Source organism: Semicossyphus pulcher, unplaced genomic scaffold (assembly GCF_022749685.1).
Source record: "Semicossyphus pulcher isolate SPU_LCO1_2020_fin unplaced genomic scaffold, fSemPul1.0.p SCAF_15, whole genome shotgun sequence".
NCBI lineage: Eukaryota > Metazoa > Chordata > Actinopteri > Labriformes > Labridae > Semicossyphus > Semicossyphus pulcher.
The window spans coordinates 14,615,310-14,633,397 of NW_027211659.1; the positions used below are offsets into that span (position 1 = coordinate 14,615,310).

General features: G+C 42.2%; 1 protein-coding gene across 1 annotated transcript in view; it reads right to left on the bottom strand.

Annotated features, from left to right (window-relative positions):
• Window positions 1–8,337: 8,337 nt before the first annotated feature.
• The window catches only part of galnt13 (polypeptide N-acetylgalactosaminyltransferase 13), a 39,047-nt gene continuing 29,296 nt past the window's right edge, over window positions 8,338–18,088 (bottom strand). Inside the window, exon 11 of the mRNA XM_069663597.1 lies at window positions 8,338–12,027. Coding sequence (XP_069519698.1) covers window positions 11,887–12,027 — 141 coding nt within the window. The 3' untranslated portion in view covers window positions 8,338–11,886. The remainder of the gene's footprint in view (window positions 12,028–18,088) is intronic.

The following is an 18,088-nucleotide window of genomic DNA, read 5'->3' on the forward strand; positions in this document are numbered from 1 at the left end:
GGTACTACAAAGACAGACAATTTAGGAGGAGGAGGGAAGAGGATTCGCCTGATTTGACAGTTTTTTTTTCTCCTTCAAGTGATCAAATGTGTGAGGCTGCAGCCAAGATGTTAAGATGACTTTGAAATAAGCACAGTGAACGCAACATTTTAGCCTCTAACAGGAGAATAAACGAGCTTTAGGGTCTTAGAAAAATGACCAAATATGAGTAAATTCTAGTTGATAAAAATAGGAGCAGAAAAAAGCTTTTATCTCATGTTGCATGAAGCATCTTGGTCTCACAATGCTCTACAAACAGGAGAGTTTCTCTGCAGTGGACGTTTACAAATGCACCTTATTTGCTGCTGCTGCTGCTTCTTCAGGGACTGCACTAACAGCCACCAATAACCCCCACATCCATCCCATGGGTGACTGCACCCGCTTTATCCTGTGAACGCAGCACACAGGAGATCTTAACAGAGTAACAAGTTCTGCAGGAAAGCTGCTGACTGACACTCACAGTGAGCTGGGTAAGATCTCAGGGGGGGGGGGGCAAAGAGCTGCAACCAGGATGCACAACTCAGAATTCACTCATATTACAGAGATCAGGGCCACAGAGGAATACACCCACACGCACCGGGTACCCGGGCTCTTACACGCTGCCTGTCTCTCAAACACACATGAGGGGGGTTGAACAACATACCACCAGCTCTCTCACACATTATAACTCACCCCACCACCTTCCTCCCCCTTCTCCTCTCAGGTTCAGGATGTTGTGTGTTGGACTAAATCAGCGCGTTCCTGCAATATTTCGGCCTGCTGCAAGCACAATTATGACTTAATAAAGAAATCAGGGATGACTGAGGGTTTGACATTCACATGGCAACCAGCAGACATGTGAAACAAAGTGTGAGGATCAATTTAATTTTCCATTTCAGCCCAGAAAGAGTCAAAATCAGCAGATAAATGAGACTTCCTTTGGAATATTAAACACCCAGCATTGCTCACAGTCCTATTTGAAGGTCAAGAATCATCATCTATTGATCCTGTATACGTAGGAATATAATGTACAAGGCTACAGAAGCCTGTTGATTTTATTTTTTAAAACCATTGTTGGATCTGAAGCGCTCACAGGGATCCATTTGTTCTCGAGTCAGTCTGCTTCCAGGTATAATCAACCTCTCCTTTCATCCTGCAGCTCCCTGTGGTTTACGGCACGGTATCTCATGTTCAGTCTGAGACTGTACTGTACTGTACAAACGTGAGCTTCTAAAAACAGCACTCGGGCCTGACATAACTGTTTCCAAACGAGCGACTGCGTGGCAGCCCAGCGCAGCGTTGATGTGCCTCCAAGCATTGTCTGCGATTCTCTGTGATTCGGCCCTCTTGAGGGGGGACGGACAGGAGAAGATTTCCCCCATCAGTCACCGGGCTGTCATAATTGCCAGGTGAGCATTAGCTCCAGCTTCAGCGGCTGCTTTTATAATGAGTGCAGGGGGGACACGGGTCATCCAGCATGCATCCTGGCCCTCATTAGGAGGAGAAGGCTATTCACATATTTGCAGAGCAAAAATAAGGCTATTAGTTTGGAGTGGCCAACAGCCAGTCAGCCAGCCAGCACCCTGAGAGAGATTTTTAATTGCTGTGTTTCAGAGATATACTCAGTGAAACAGAAGTTTTCCATAGCTCTTGTCAAAGTGTCTGCTTTGTATGTACTTTTAGAGAAGACAATTAAATCCAGGATACAGTGGGTTGTTTGATGACAGAATCGTTCGGCATTACTTTCTAGCTTTCTTGGGTTTCAAAGCCTCTGAAAACTTTAAAACAAAGCAGTTCTTTGCGACTTAAAATATTCATGACTGAATATGCAACAATCTTTTAAAGCAATAATCTCGAAGATTTTCATTTAAATAAATGTCTGTTAAGTCACTATCTAGTGCAGAACGAGGTTACACAATGGTGATTGAGCCTATGGCCCACTGATGAAAGACTGGGTGTCTGTGGCGAACTTTGCGGAAAAAATCCCAAGCGACGCCCAGTTAGTGACGCGTTCTCCATCACCTGGCAGTGCTTGGTCTGCCAGAGAGGGTAGGCGGAGCTAATGCAACATAAAGCGGCTGCTTTTCCTCTCTCTGCAAGTGTTGCGAGTAAACAGTAATCTACTACGGCTGAACAAATTAAGAAAAGATTGATGACTACAGATACAAAGATGACTACAAAGAAACAAATTGGACGCTCAGATGAAGGCAAACAGTCTAAAAAGGAAAGCGACACACATGCGACACTGTTTGGATATCTGGGAAGTGTGCTCCCGCAATTACCGTTTATCGCCATAGGTGCTGTCACAGAAAACAATCTATTTTCAGGTAATTTGGTTACTTTTGATTGACAGTACCCAAATAATCCACCAACTATCATCCGTTTCTGTCTCAGATGTTCCTAAATCCTGATTGGGTCACGATCAGTCGGTGACATCACCTTGTTCTGGCTAAGTCCTGCCCTAATCAAACCATTTAGAAAGGCGCAGAGAGAAACAGAACAGAAATCTCTCATTTAAAGGATCAAAAATGCTCAAAATGTACAGAAATCATGTTCACGTGATCACGTTTGATCCAATCAGTCATATAAACAAGTTTAAGAAATGAAAATGTAGGGCCCTTTAATTAGCATTAAAGACATCATAGAAATGCATTATAAGAAATAGTAATGTCTCCTGTGTTATAAAGAAGCAACATTTATTGCAGGCTTAAGGGAGCCTGTATAAACCCTTATTTGAACCATCATTCAAACATCGCCCACCCTGCAGAAACTCTTCTTTTATTCTGCTCAACACGCCGGCTTTGTCACTGACAGCTTAATACAAGAAAGAGGTGAAGGTCCGGGCTTGTTCTTGTCACACACCAGGAGGCAGCTGATGTGTAACACTGTGCGCTAAATTAGAATATATGTAGATGAGTTTCTAGCTAATAACGGCTGCACATTTTAGTAAGTAAAACAGGTACACTTTTAGGCCATCATTGACCAGTGTGGTGTATCTGTTTGCACGTCTTGCAGCAGTGCACATCAAACTTTCATCAAGTCACTGATCAGAAATACTTTTCCGATCTTCTGTAACCCATTTCATAAAAATAGCTCGGGCAGGAACCTGATGGGCGGGTGAGGATGGGGATTGATTTATTAATCTAATCAGCCCCGATGTAGGACACGAGATGCATTTGTCCTGCTCTCTGAATCAGCCAGGATAGCACTTGAGGTCATTCTGCGAGAAGATCAGCCAATCACTTCAGACAATCTTCTCTAATTTTCCATCTCCCTTCATAATCTCCACAATCAGGAGCAGAGCAGGGAACAACTGTTCGGCTTTGATGTTGCTTTGATGGATTTCTTCTTCTATCCCCCCCACTCACAAATTCACAACTTCCACACCAACTAAAAATATCTGTAATCTTATTTTGCTGCGACAATATCGATTATTACATTTTAAACATACAATCTTCTCCTCATTGAAGACGTGCTCTATGATTCTCTCTCTGCACAGATGAGCTTTTAACATGATCTGAAGCATGCTCGCTGGATGCTGGATGCACTAACAGCCTTTTCCTTCATGCTTGGCGTGTAATGTGAAACCATGTGGTGGCTGAACGGAGCAGCATCTCTATAAACCAGTGAGTCCACGGGGGTACGGCAATTGGGTCAGAATCTGGAGCCTCTGAGGGACGTATGAGATTGTCAGCATCTTGTGGTAATCAAAGGACATTACAGCTGTTCATGAGCGAGTGTTGAAGATGCAGCGGCGTTTAACCACAGACTGAACTCTCAGTGGAGGCAAATAGCATCTAAAATGAGGATGATACCTCTTATAGACACACAAAGACTATTGTGGGTACACTTACAGAGCAAATGCATATATTCTGGAACAGTCTATTGCTTTTCTCTCCTGCAGACCTTATTAGTCGTCGCCGAGGTCAAAAATAGCATCCGAACAGGAGTGTTTTGCAGAGCGGCTCCTGGAGATTGATGATTGATTACTCCACAATTACTGCTGAAAGCAGCAGGGCCCCTCCTCCTAATCACTGCTTTCGTCGCTAAAAGGAGATTATCACATAGGAGAAGCTTGTTAGAGCCACTTCCTCCCTGCAAATCAATAAAAATTACTCAAGAGATTGCAAGCATACATGAGAAATGTCTCAGTTGAATCCCTATAGGCTGGCTGGCTGGCTGTGCACATTTGAAAACAGGTACGTCTGCGTGCGTGGGTGTGTGTGTGTGTGTGCCTCCTGTGGCAGTAGATCTGACCCCCGCTGAGATACCGGCCTCAAACCATGTCTAATTAAAGCTGCTTTTCAATGCAGGCGCTCTGGAACTTCAGGTCCCCTCAACAATTAAGTGCAGGATTTCTCCTCCGGTCTCCAGCGAGAAGGAAAGGCACATCCAGAGGGCTGATTACCCCCCTTCTCTTCCCTCCGCTCCCTCCCCACTCTGCCACCCATTATTGGATTCACTTAGTTGATGGAACCCCATATATTGAACAGGGAGAGACAGGGAGAGGCAGCCCGGCGTACAATCAAGCACACAGGAGACACTGGGAGAAATAGGACAGAAAATGTATGGCGTCGTATTCGAAGTCGAGGCACGGAAAAAGTGTTGAGAGCCCCTTGTCATGATGGTCTAATGGAAATAGGTTAGAGAGACGATCACATAACCAGGAGGTAAGAGGTTCAATTCCTGCTGCTGTGTCCTTGAAAGCTGCCTTTGGATAAGAGCATCAGCGAAAAAAAGGTACAATTGTGAGGTTCGGAACAGCAGGGTTAGAAAAACAAGACACTCACAGTGTTTTCACATCGCCTGGATTTAAAGAGACAACACTTTTTGGTATTTTATTAATGTAGCCAATTAGCTCTTAAAGGTAACGTTAACTTGTTACAACTACATGTCAGGCTACAAACACGTAGTAGTCAGCACAAATCACAATCATTCTCTTGGTATTGCTACATTTCTGTGAGCCGTGCCTTCAGTGGTTCACCGCACCAATTACCATTATACTTACATTGTTGTACTCAGGTCCCAAATCTGCCTTTAAATCATCTAAAAACAGGACAAAGACGACACATTTTGGTAGCAGGAAACTGTTACAGCCTTTTGTATGTATTAAGCTAAGAGTAAAAGGTGACACAGACTCAGGCCAAACAGGAAAATAACATCACATGCAGTTTCAAAACCTGCCCACAGTCAGAAGAAATGATGACTCTCTGACCCTGGGAACATTTTAAAGAAAGACAGTTGAAGCACTTGACCAACTTAAGGGCTTAACTGAATAAAATACGAGAAATAGCCAGCATGTAATAAGATCCTTGGGCACTAAAGACCCACAGTGTGTGTTTTAAGGTTTAAGACATAGCCGCACTTACATGTTTCCTGGGCTTTGAGAGCCCGTGAACTTGTGCAGCCTCCATGGAGAGAAGCTCTGATCACATACCAGCTCCGACAGCCACAGCGTGCCACAGATAAGGCATCCATTAGGGCTTTTATTTTAGAGCATCTCACCCGTTAATGGACTCCTCTGGCCCGGCCACAGACCCACTATCTTATCCTCTCAGGCCCAGTTAAGCAGCCAGGGTTCTGCTTACAACAGGTGCGAGACTGTCTGAAACCGCAGCCCAGCTCCCTGATGAGAGCGTGGTGAGGCGCTGATGTGTTGTCAGCACCACAACAACAACTATTAATACTTCTGCAATGGCTACCTTAGAGAGGTATACAAATATGTATTAAAGAGTTAAGCAAATTAAAATGCACAGTATATATGCAGTATGAGTTATTAAAAAGGGAATACTGTTCCCTGTACAATGCACACAGCTTTACTGCATTTATTATTATGTGCCATAAACTAAATAACTTTGCAGTTTTCACGTTGTCTGGAGAGATTAAAAGTCTGAGTCATTCAAAAATGAAATGACTAGTTCGTTAAATTGTAGCTTGAGATTTTAGGAAATAATAATAATAATAATAATAATAATAATAATACATTTTATTTGTATTGCACTTTATATTTAAGCAATCTCAAAGTGCTACAGAGAAGAAAAATAAAACAAGACAATTTTAATGTGTTAAAATGAGAGCCTATAAAAGGCACCTAGCAAAAAGCTAGGAAATATGCGAATCGCTTATGTTTGTACTTAACGCAGCTACAAGAGCCAGCTTGTTAGCTTAGCTTGGAATAAAGAATGGACGTAGGGGGACACAGCTAACATGTTTTTATTTTCACACTAAGTTTTTTATGAAGATAGATACTGTGGATATTACATGTTTATTAATTACAGAGGTTAGAATGTGATGTTTTTTTTATACCTTTCAACACAACTTGGCTAGCTATTTCTAGTCTTTATTTTATGCTAAGCTAATCAGTTGTTTTTTAGCTTTATATTTAGCGTACAGGTATGCTGAATACTGAGAACAGGAAGTAGGGGGATACAGCTAGCATACTGTTCACACTTCTGTTTTTTATGAAGATAAATATTATGTGTTAATTAATAACTGAGGTTGAGAGGTGTGGATATGGTGTTTATCCCTTTTGACTGAAGGAGGGAGTAGCTCTTATCAGTATTTATTCTAAGCTAAGCTAACAACAGGCAGTTTTGTAGCTTTATATTTAGCGTACAGACATTTATGTTTGTAATGTTTGTATTCTAAATATGAAGCTATACCAACCAGCTCGTTAGCTTAGCTTAGAAGAACGAAAAGAAGTAGGGGGACACAGCTAATATGTTGTTTCTGTGTTTTTCTTTTTTTTATGAAAACACATATAACGTGTTCATTATTAACTAAGGTTTAGAGGTGAGGGTATGTTTTTTGACAGAACCCTGCTAACTCTTATCAGTATTTATTCTACACTAAGCTAACTAGTAGCAGTTTTGTAGCTTTATATTTATTGTACAGACATGCTAAATATTTGTCATGTTTGTATTCTTAATATGAAGTCATTACAACCAGCTTGTTAGCTAAGCATAAAATAAAGAATGGAAGTGGCGGGGCACAGCTAGCATGTTGTTTCACACTTCTGTTTTTATGAAGATATAACGTGCTAATTAATAACTGAGGTTTAGAGGTGATGGTATGTTTTTTTATATACCTTTTGGCAGATGTAAGCTAGCTCTTTCTTAGTTCTAAGCTAAGCTAAGTAGTTGTAGTTTTCTAGCTTTATATTTAGCATAAAAACATGTCTAATTGTTATGTTTGTCTTTAAATATGAAGCTATAAGAAACGGTTTGTTAGCTTAGCTTCGCAAAGCATAAAGCATTAAAGTAGGGTCACAAAGCTAGCATGTTACTTTCCCACATCACTTTCTTCTGAAGATAGACATTTTTAACGTGTTAATACATTACTAAGGGTTGATAGTGATGGTATGTTTTATTTTTTTACACAACCAGGCTAGCTATTACCAGTCTTTATTCTAGCTTAGCTTAGCTTAGCTTAGCATAAAGAATGGAAGTAGGGGGAAACAGCTAACATGTTGTTTTTTTAGATCTTTCAACACAACCAGGCTAGCAATTTCTAGTCTTTATTCAAAGCTAAGCTAACCAGTTGAAGCTTCATATTTAGCGTATAGGCATGCTGAATACTTGTCATGTTTGTACACTTAATCAGGAACTATAAGAACAAGCTTGTTAGCTTAGCTAAGCACAAAGAATGGAAGTAGGTGGACACAGCTAGCATGTTGTTTGTCCACCTTTCACCAGAACCAGCCTGGCTATTTCCAGTCTTTATGCTAAGCTAAGCTAACAATTTGTGGCTTGTAGCTTCATATTTAGCATACAGATATACAGGAGTGAAAGCCTTTTACAAATGACTCTTGTTGTCAATAGTTTGACATTTCCTGAAATGCCAAACTATTCCTAATTTCTAATTTATTCTAATTTATTCTAATGATGATTAATGGCGAAAGTAATTTTCATGATGTCAAACATGCTGGTTCCGGCTTCTCAAATGTCTGGACTGTCCTCTTTCTTGAATGTTGAATCAATTCACAAAAATATTGAGAACTATTCCCTGTTCTCCATCTCCATTTAATTTATTGACTCTCTGGCTCTGCTATTTTCTGTGTCCCATTAACCGCAGTCATTTAGTTCCTCAAAAAGCTGGGGTCATCTGGAGAGTCAAACTCTCTTTGTTTGGAGATACACAATAATGAGCTTAGTCAGATGTACCGTCATCAGCTGACAATAGCAGGTACATTTACAGACACAGGACAAAAAAGAAAGGCAACAACCCAATACATGTTTTTCATATGACATCATGTTGTCCTCTAATGGTCACCATGGATGAGAGGCTGTAATTTACCACCTTTAAAAGCCCACACACTCTGAAGCCTGGTAATGAGATGTACGGGGGTCTTAAAAGCTTCAAGAACAAGGTTTATTAAACAACTGATGCACGGGTGTGATGTGCTAGTGTTCACTTTTCCATCAGTTGCTTTACACGGAAATTAATGCTAAATGTATGTTCAGTTTTTCTACAAAAAAAGGCAAAATGTACAAACAGGTAACATCACTTTGCAAACAGTACATTAAAACATTACATTCCTATTTCAACACCATGCACTTTAAGATAATGAAAAACAATAAATGTGTGTGCGTAATACGAAAGAGGTGATTGAATTTCAGTCTGAATGCCAAGCAGGCACTTGGCAAGGATTCAGTATTCAAGCAGCATTGATAGTACTTCACCATTAGTTGCTCCCTCATGTATGATCGCCTAAGGTCCTTTAGGTAGTCTGAGAATTGGTTTCATGGGGCCGATGATGATTTCCGAAACACGGCGCAATTTCAAAACCCAAGGTAAGCACTGGTTTTTATTACCACGATTCACAATAAACCACTGCAATACCTCGTGATCTTTTTACCATTCAATTTCTTTTTCTCCGAGGAGTGTTCAAGTTTTACAGCATCTTAGAAAAATAATTGGTTCTGTATGTACAACAACAACAGTGGTGATAGAAACATGTTAACAGCATTATGTACAATAACATTGTTGTCTGATCCTGATCAGCAATGTTGTGAAAGGAACCTGTCGCACTTGCATTAGTGATGGGGAGAATTCATATGCCGGACTTTACACTAACCCCGATTGTTTGATCAAGCAGTAAAATACGGGTGATATATTCATAGGACAAATATTTAATTCAATATGCAAAATAATAACAAAAAAACATTTTCCTTTTTTAACACCAAAATAAATCAATCATCTAAAAACCAATGAACCAAATACAAAACAGCTTTCTAAAGGCACACGTTACTATGCGGCTCCAAGACATCCTGATTTCTCCACGTTAGAATTGGGCAAACGTCTCTGTATTAGTAATCAATAAAGGTGATATGTTTGTTTTTATATTAATGATGCTTCCAGGATGCCAAGTTAACACATAGCAGTTAAACTATTTCCGCTTGCAGTCAATAACATCATCTTACATTCATTCAAAATCTAATGTATCCCCCACAGCCACTTAGTTCCTGTCTTCAACAGTCAGTTATAAATAAGCAGAACAGCATGCCTCATGTTTTCACCTGTACTGTACATTCTGTAACTCCTGTTCCATTTAATATAATGTCATCAATCAATCAGTCAATCATTTGGATTTAAAAACTAAAAAAGGGGGGGATGTTATAGCTGCACTCTATCAATATCTTCCTACATGTCAAACAATATGGAAAAAAACATTTTGGAAATCCCAAAGATATGTTTGCTGTAACTTAAAAGCAGTGTCTCTGTTATAACTTCCAGAAAGCACTGACCAGTAAACCGTGTTAGTACAAAATGGTTAAACTTCACTTAATTTAAGAAATCCTCATGAAGAAAGATGTTTATGTTGTTTGTTTTGTTGCAAAAAAAATGTCTAAGCACCTAATCACCTTCTAAGTTTTAGCTTCCTGCCTTGATAGCGCCCAACCACAATAAAGTCCTACCGAGTACCATCTGACATGGTGGTACTGGTAATTTCATAGGTCCATAACAAGTTCATAACATCACTTCAGTTAACCAGCTGGCAGCTGATGTTAAAGTAATAATCTCGAAGATTTTCATGTAAATAAATGTCTGTTAAGTCACTATCCATCGCCGAATGAGGTAACACAATGGTGATTGAGTCTATGGCCCACTGATGTAAGCCTTTGCATTTGCAGTATTACAGACTGGCTGTCTGTGGCGACATTTGCGGAAAAAATCACAAGCGGTGCCCAGTTAGTGACGTGTTTTCCATCAGCCAGCAGTGGTTGGTCTGCCAGAGGGGGTAGGCGGAGCTAAGCGGCTGATTTTCCAGTCTCTGCAAGTGTCGCGAGTAAACAGTAATCTACTATGGCTGAACAAACAAAGAAAAGATCGATGACTACAGATCCAAAGATACAAAAGAAAAAGAAACAAATTCGACGCTCAGATGAAGGCAAACAGTCTAAAAAGGAAAGCGACCGTCACCGAGGAAAATCAAGAGTTACAACCAGAGCCAACGTCACATATGGACGTCACATATGCGTCTTGATATCTGCGAAGTGTGCTCCCGCAATTACCGTATCTCGCCATAGGTGCCGCCAAAGAGAATGAAACTGAAATCTTCGAGATTATCACTCTAACATCGTCCTGGCCTCATTTGTAATTAGAGCGCTCCCTGTGTTAGTTGGTTTGTTACCATAGACTGTATATAAGAAGTCGTGACATCATCCGAAGCTTTCTCACCTTCCGTTTTAGAAGCTCAATTTTTCGCCAATTCATCGCCATCTTGCTTTATTTGGATTGCAGCGTCTCTATCCTGGCTGACGAGTCACCATGATAGCGACATGTCAATCACAGGTAGCCACGCCCAAGAGAATACACTGCGTTATAGTCGTTTTTAAGGTGAATGGGAGCGTACAAATGAATGCTGTATCGAAGAAGACTCATGATTGACCCATGAGGAAAATGTTCTGAGTTAATGAATCAACTTTCATACTAACTGACTATTGTTTTTGCAACCAGTGAAGTCTCCCCCTGCTGGCTGTTAGAAAGAATGCTTAATGTTTAAGGCACTAATGCATTGTCTTCACTTTTCAAACTAAGAGCTACGTCCACATATTATATACAGTCTATGATGTTACTTATTGTCATTGGTCAAACAATAGTGCTGAGATTACAGGCCAACACATTGTTGTCATTTAACAACCAGTTTCTATCACCACAACTCGACCCATGTAAAAGGGACAGTTAATGTTAACTCAACAAAAATCACAACTTAATCTATTTTGACTTTAAAACCAAATATCAGCGGGCATACACTATGGCTTATACTATATTATAAATTAATATTGGTATCTCCTTCACAGATCCAGTCTTGGTCGGGCTCTAAAATAACTTTGAATGTGACGCTGATATGGAGACAGGATGAGCAGCAACAGTCCTGCTTTCAGATTGTACCGACAGGACACTAATGCACTGCATGTACACACCACAAAGAGGGTCATTTACAGTGTAGACCATCTCAGAAGCGTGCCGTGTTAGCGATGCTCTCCGTCATTGTTTGTCCAGCAGATAAGCAGCAGTCTGAGCAGCACAGTGGATGCACGGCTAGCAGCTGGCACACAGTGCGAGTGCTTTGATTTCTGCGTTCTCCATGCACACACCTCACACATCCCAGCTTGGACACGACGAGGTCCTCAAAGCCACGGGCTCGCCACGTCGCCTGACTGGCAGGTGCAGCCTCTCGCGAACCTGTAAAAGGAGACGCCTCCATAATGGAAGTTAAGCCGCTGCTGCCTGGATCTCTGCATTCGCTGTTACAGGGAGAGGCGTATGATGTGCGGGGTTAAGAGTCACCTGCTTTAAGGTTTGGAGAGCCAGGGCTGGTTAGGATGAGGACAGAGCGGTTGGGGGGAGCGGTGAGGTGAGAGATCAGACGCTCAGAGTCATGTTGCGGAGCAGCCACTGCTGAGAGCGGCTGTCGTTGCAGTCTCTCAGGGTGGGGACCATCTTGTCCTCCTCGGACGGCATGTCCAAACACTGGTTGCTGTTCACGTGCAGCAGGGTGAGACGCTGGAGAAAGAGAGTCGGATAAAGACAATTAAAAGAGACGCAAACATCAGATGAATATTCATTTGCGATTAAATAAAAGAGTTTGTGAAGAGTTGAAGTTCTGCAGATAAAGTTTCCCTCAACCTGCCTCATGGACTGTGCTTCAGTTCTTCTCCGGAGCGAGCAGAATCCACCTGGATGACTAAGGCAAACCTTCACAGACACACTTCAACTATTGATTTCCCACATTTTACAAAAATACCTCCCGACCCGGTAAATGGCCTGAGCTTGTTGCACTCGGTAACTGTAGCTGGAGCAAGAGAAAAACAATAGGAACATCAAGAGAGCAGGTTGTTTTTGTCGAGAAAAAGTGCGAGTCGTGCCCCTTACGCAACACGCACCGAAGCTGCTCGGAGAATGGAGGCTGCTGTTTGTGTGGGGACTGTTGTCATTGCTCCTTTGTACAAAGGAATTCTCTGAGAAAATAAAACAGAGCCTGGAATCCATTTCTCCTTTTTAAAAAGGACTAAAACGAGCACCGAATGTTTTTTGTTTACAGTTTTAAGTGACCACAGCCAGAGGAGGGCCTTGGTACTGTCGAATGTCCAAGTATCTTAAAAACATTAGCGTTACAATCCTATAACTCCGGATATAACTGCATACACGTCGACGAAAAGGACCATTTAATGATCTGGCCTCAGTCTAGTCTGGGAAGCAGCCAGATCTGCAAACTCATGTTCCATTTGTTTTGGCAGAGACGTCATTCAGAGAGATTTCCCTCTGGCCTGATTCAGGTGAAGCCTGGAAGATGCTACATTTAGTTTGTTTTGTTAACAACCAAGATGGCTTCCGCTAATGTGGAATCTGAGTTTGCTTTTGCAAATGGTTTAAAATTCTGGGCTGAAAAAGAATCTTATAAGTCATATTGATGACACTGCAATGTTACAAGGAAATACAGACCCATAATGTTGAGCCTGAAGTGAGCAGCCTGTTAACAACAATACTAATTGTAAGGGTACTAATGATTCTGAACATTTAATGTAGAACTTCGTCCCTCCTCTGCTTTCTCTCTTCAAACCAAAGGGAGACTGTTACGGTGCGTTTCAATAGCAGGAACCAGGGTCTATATTTAGTTCCGGGGTAATCAGTTTACCCCCTGAAAAGTCCCTGCTCAGGGGGTAGTACTTTCCAAAGGTCCTGGAACTTTCAGGGCGGGGCCTGCAGTGCTTATCGTTTCTGATTGGTTTAGTACTCGCAGCGTCTGTCCAGTTTTATGGCGTCGTCTTTGTTGTGTGGCCATCATCTTCTTCTTACCGCCACCTACTGGACTGGCTGTGTATGCAGTTACTTTTATTGCTTCTCCATACGTCATTGGCCTGATTTGCATAGTCTTCCCGGGACTTTAGATCGCTGTGGAAAGGCAGGCAACAATGGCCCACAGGAACCCTTTAGTTCCTTGAAGAGAAGTTCCTGGAAATTTGGTCCAAAAGCAACATAAGTTTAAATGGCTTGAGTCTGACTCATAGCTGCTAACTAACTAAGTGTTGTAAAATTCTGTGTATAAGATGCACTTTCAATAAAAAAATGTAATCTAAAAGTGTGCTGTGTCCTGTATACCAGTATAAAATGAGAGGTATTTTATTGTGTGTTGCGTTGTGTTGGTATTTTACCCAGACGATGGCGCTATAACCTAGCTAAAGCTTCGTCGCGGACATGCGGCGTCATGATCGCCAGTGCAGCCGCCATCCTCACTACAATCAGTGTTACCGTAGGCTGAGCTCAACTACAGCACTGCTAGATAGCAGGATTGCAAACTCGACATGGCTGTCATTTAAAGTTTAAAGTTTAAATTACTTGTATACATATTTTTTATAAATAAATTGCTATAGAAAACTTTTTTTCCCTCTGGGAAACCCCCCAAAAACTACGTCTTATATTCCAGTGCGATTTATATTCCAGATTTTACGGTAGTTCCTCATGAGAAGTCGGGATGATGTTGCATGAAATAGTTGCTTTTTTCTCTCAGTGCAATAAAGAAATCACAACACTTTACAAACAGAGTACAGAGTTCATTTGCACACCTTCTGCTGTCTAATGTAACTAAACAAGCCTTTGTGCATACCGTACACTTTTCAGTAACTAACACACGAGAGAGACGGACTTCCCATAACAAACCAAGCCTCACTGTATCACATGCATACCAATAGTACCAACAGGGCCGCTGTTCTTTAAGGGGCAGTATCGGCAGGTAGCATTACAGACAACAGACAAGTTGACACCAACCAAATGACGACAACTTGTTCAAAAAAGACTCTTCACATCAAGTATGGACGTCTATTTGGGGGCGTGTGTGTCCTGTGTTCTGCTCCATCACATAAACCAGGAGAGCCAGAAGACAGAACACACACTTTTAAAATGTCCAGACAGCTAAAAACACACCTGTTGCGATGAGCTGAACTCGAGCACCACGTGAGCATGCATCACAAAAATCTGAGGCTATCTGCCTCAGAGGATCCAGAGAGAACACCCTCCTCTAACACACATACACACTTACAACTGGAAGAGAGCTCTCAATGGCCTTGATTAACCATTTATGTTCATTCCCTCAGAAGAAACACGCTTCCGCAATTTGGCTCCTCACTTGAGTTGCTTTTCTGGTCTTAATGATCACATGCAGGGAAGTAGTGAAGCTGAAGTTGGTTCAGAAGGAAACGCAGAGTCTCTGCTGAGGAAGACAATGCAAATTTAAAATGAATCTGTGTTTCTATCAGGCGCTTCTAAGATGGTGTTAATCATTGTATTGATTGTAAAATATCGTCAGTTTCACCGCTCTGCAGGTTGCCATTTTGGGAGTCATTTTCAAGCTAAAGAGCACAACACGCATTAAAGGAAATCCACGTGTCCGACTACAAACCACAGTCTGCACTGAGGCTGTACAACACGCACACCGGTGTGATTTCTCTTGTGGTTGTGGTATAATTCTTCATTACAACAAGATTGTGCTTTGACTGTTGACAGAGGATATTCAGACTAATGAGCACACACAGACGCTCAGGCCATGTTTGATCTTAAGCTATAAAACACAAGGGCCTGACATCCCCTGCCTGGATACAAAGAGGTGCACACATGCGTGCACAAACACGCACACACTTCTTCTCTGAAGTACACATTGCAGACGGCCCTACAGGCACATTTGTTCAAACAGAACAAGAACAAAGAGAGCAGGTGGCGCTCGACCTTCCACACCTGCTAAAAAACTAGAGAGAACAATAAAGTAGCTCTCCACTGGAGACGTTTTACCTTTGTTTCGTTATTAGAAAAATAATTCTACAGCTCAGACAAAGGTGGAGTTCTCCCTACACAGCTTCAAGGTTCATTTTCACTCTGTTTTTTGTTGTATGTGGAAATAACTAGCAGAATAATGAACAGATACTTCTCTTTTAAAGACATATTCATGGATGCACGGGGCTTCTGCCATCTGGAGGTAGATCTAATCAATAAATCATAACAACCTGGTCGAGGCAGGGATGAGAACAGTGTTTTATCCTGTCATTCAAAGCTCCAAACCTACTCAAGTGGCAGAGATGACAGAAAAAAGTATGACGGCGGAGGGTAGAAAAACCCGTTCCACGTTTAATGAAAATACTAGAGTTGTGGAGGTCCTGTCCTTTGCTCATAATTATTTCATGCCTCCTCAGGGGCAGAGAAAACTCCTATCTCAGCCTCCCAGTGAACCAACCGCCGTCTCCGGAGCGAGTTGCTGAGTGTGTGCACAGCTGAGACCGGCTAATTAAATGAGGACGGATTCTAACCATGAAGCCTGGTTGAGGAGCATTATCCTCTTTGTCACCGAGCAGAAGCACGCTGGACTTGCTGAAAGAGCACAAGAGTACCTGTGTGATGTGATCTTGTGCTGACTCTGGAGGAAGATCTAGAGGGCCGAGCAGGACGGCTTTTGTGAGAAAAAATACAAAAGATTCCTTTTGTCTCAAGGCACAGCGAGGCAACGCTCTCATTTGCTCTAATGGTGCACCGCTCTTGTGTACGTGCTCTCCTCTTGTGCCGGCTATGCCACAAGGATCTCTGAGAGGGAACAACAAATCAGGCCATCTAACAGCAGGTCACTTTACTGCCGCAACTCTGACACACACCAGCAGCCCCGGGAGCTTCTTACCCAATTTACTCGGCTTGGTCACAAAAGCTGAGGCATTCTTCAGAGACATTTCTCTTTAGCATTTTAAAGGGGACATATTTTAGCTATGCAATCAATTTTATATTATTCTAATGTGTTTTTCAATCACGTTGGTAATGTTTGATTCATTTTGTCATGACCCGGCTCGTGAGCCATGACAAAAGCAGGAAATACATGGTTGTTTAACTTAACGATGCAAGTGTTCATTGCAAAATACGAACATAAGTTTAAATACAAAGGTTGCATGAGTGATGTGTGAACAAAACTACGACGACGGCCGAAGCAAACTAAACAGTAGCATGTTGCCAAAGAGCGGCGATGATCGGGAGAAGAGCAGAGCAGATCAGAAACACACGCGGGGAAGGCTTGGGCGTGTCAGTAACCCATCCGTCCCGGCTGCCCGATCCGTTCTGCGCATGCTCAAACTTATTCCTGCCCGATTTATACCTCACGTGTGAACGTTTGACGGAAGTCTTTTTTTAAATAACTTTATTCACAACACAATATTAAACAAATACGCTACACTGCAATACAAATAACAGTACGTGGCCGTTATTAGCCAACATAAAAGCACAGAAAAGTTGCACAACTGCTTGTTTTATTAACATGGATTGTTAAAAGAACTCTGTATCATACATACTAATTAGCTAATTTGGTAAAACTAGCTAATTTGACAGCCAACCCAATGACACAACTCTCTAATCTAATGTTACACGCCAATTTGACCGCCAGCACACGAACACAACTCTCACGAGTCGCGCGATGCATGCGTGGAACAGATCGGGCAGTGTCGTAAAACAGGTTCAATTCATGCACAGAACGGATCGGGCAGCCGGGACGGATCGGGTACCGACAGGGCTTAAATGCACCTAGGGAGACTGGCCAGGTACTCCCAGGTGCACGGAAGCCACGCCTACCAGGAATCTGCAAGACAGAAACAGAGAAACAGAACCGAGGCAACACAACGCAGGTCGTGCTAAGCATGAAGGTCGTCACACCATTCAAAGCTTAGCCACGATTGGCTGACAGTATTTGGAGTGACCGCACAGCCCCTCCCTCACGTGGTGGAGCGGCCGCGCTGCACTGTCGCTGCAAAGTTGTAGAAAACATGGCTGCTCTAAGATTGGTTATTCGGCCTTATGTGTACGAGCCAGAATTGGACCCTGAGTGGAGGGACGATACATCGTGGCAAGAGCGGCAACCCAGGAGTTCCCAGGAGGTTATCAGAAGTGTTAGATGGCAGCCTGAGGTGAAAGACGATTGGTCGATTTCAGCAAAAGCAAGGTTCTATGTAGAAACCTGCAGCTGTTCTGAACGGTCCATTTCGAAGGCGACCTTTTTAAAAACTTAATTCTGGAAAAACACGGAATTATGCAGTTTTCACTTTTTTACTGTGAACAATAAACACCCAAACATGTGAAACCCATGAAAATATGAGAATATCCATTCAAAAGATATGGCCCCTTTAAGAGATACAACAGTGCAGGACTCTAATGTGCACACTCCCTACAACTCAGAGAAAATGACAACCTGAAAGTGACAGAAACACTGAGCCAAAAAACATTCCTTACAAAAGTATGTAAATAAGCAGCCGAGTGGTGAAAAGCTCCGATAATTGGGATTCATTGCGTCAACAATATGTACATGGCACACAGTGTGCACAGCTGCTTCAGGCCAATAGGAGAGCGGCCTGAGAGGCCAGGGCCATGAAAGCTAGGTTCACAATGAAGGATCACTTCAAAAGAACTTGCACACAATGGCGAGCCCGTTTCAATCAGCCCCAGCACGGAGATAATCAGCCGAAAATAAACACGTCCTCCATCTCAGGCATCGTTCGCCAAACGCTGGCAGTCGGCTGAATTTTCACGTCAAAATAAAATATTTATGTTG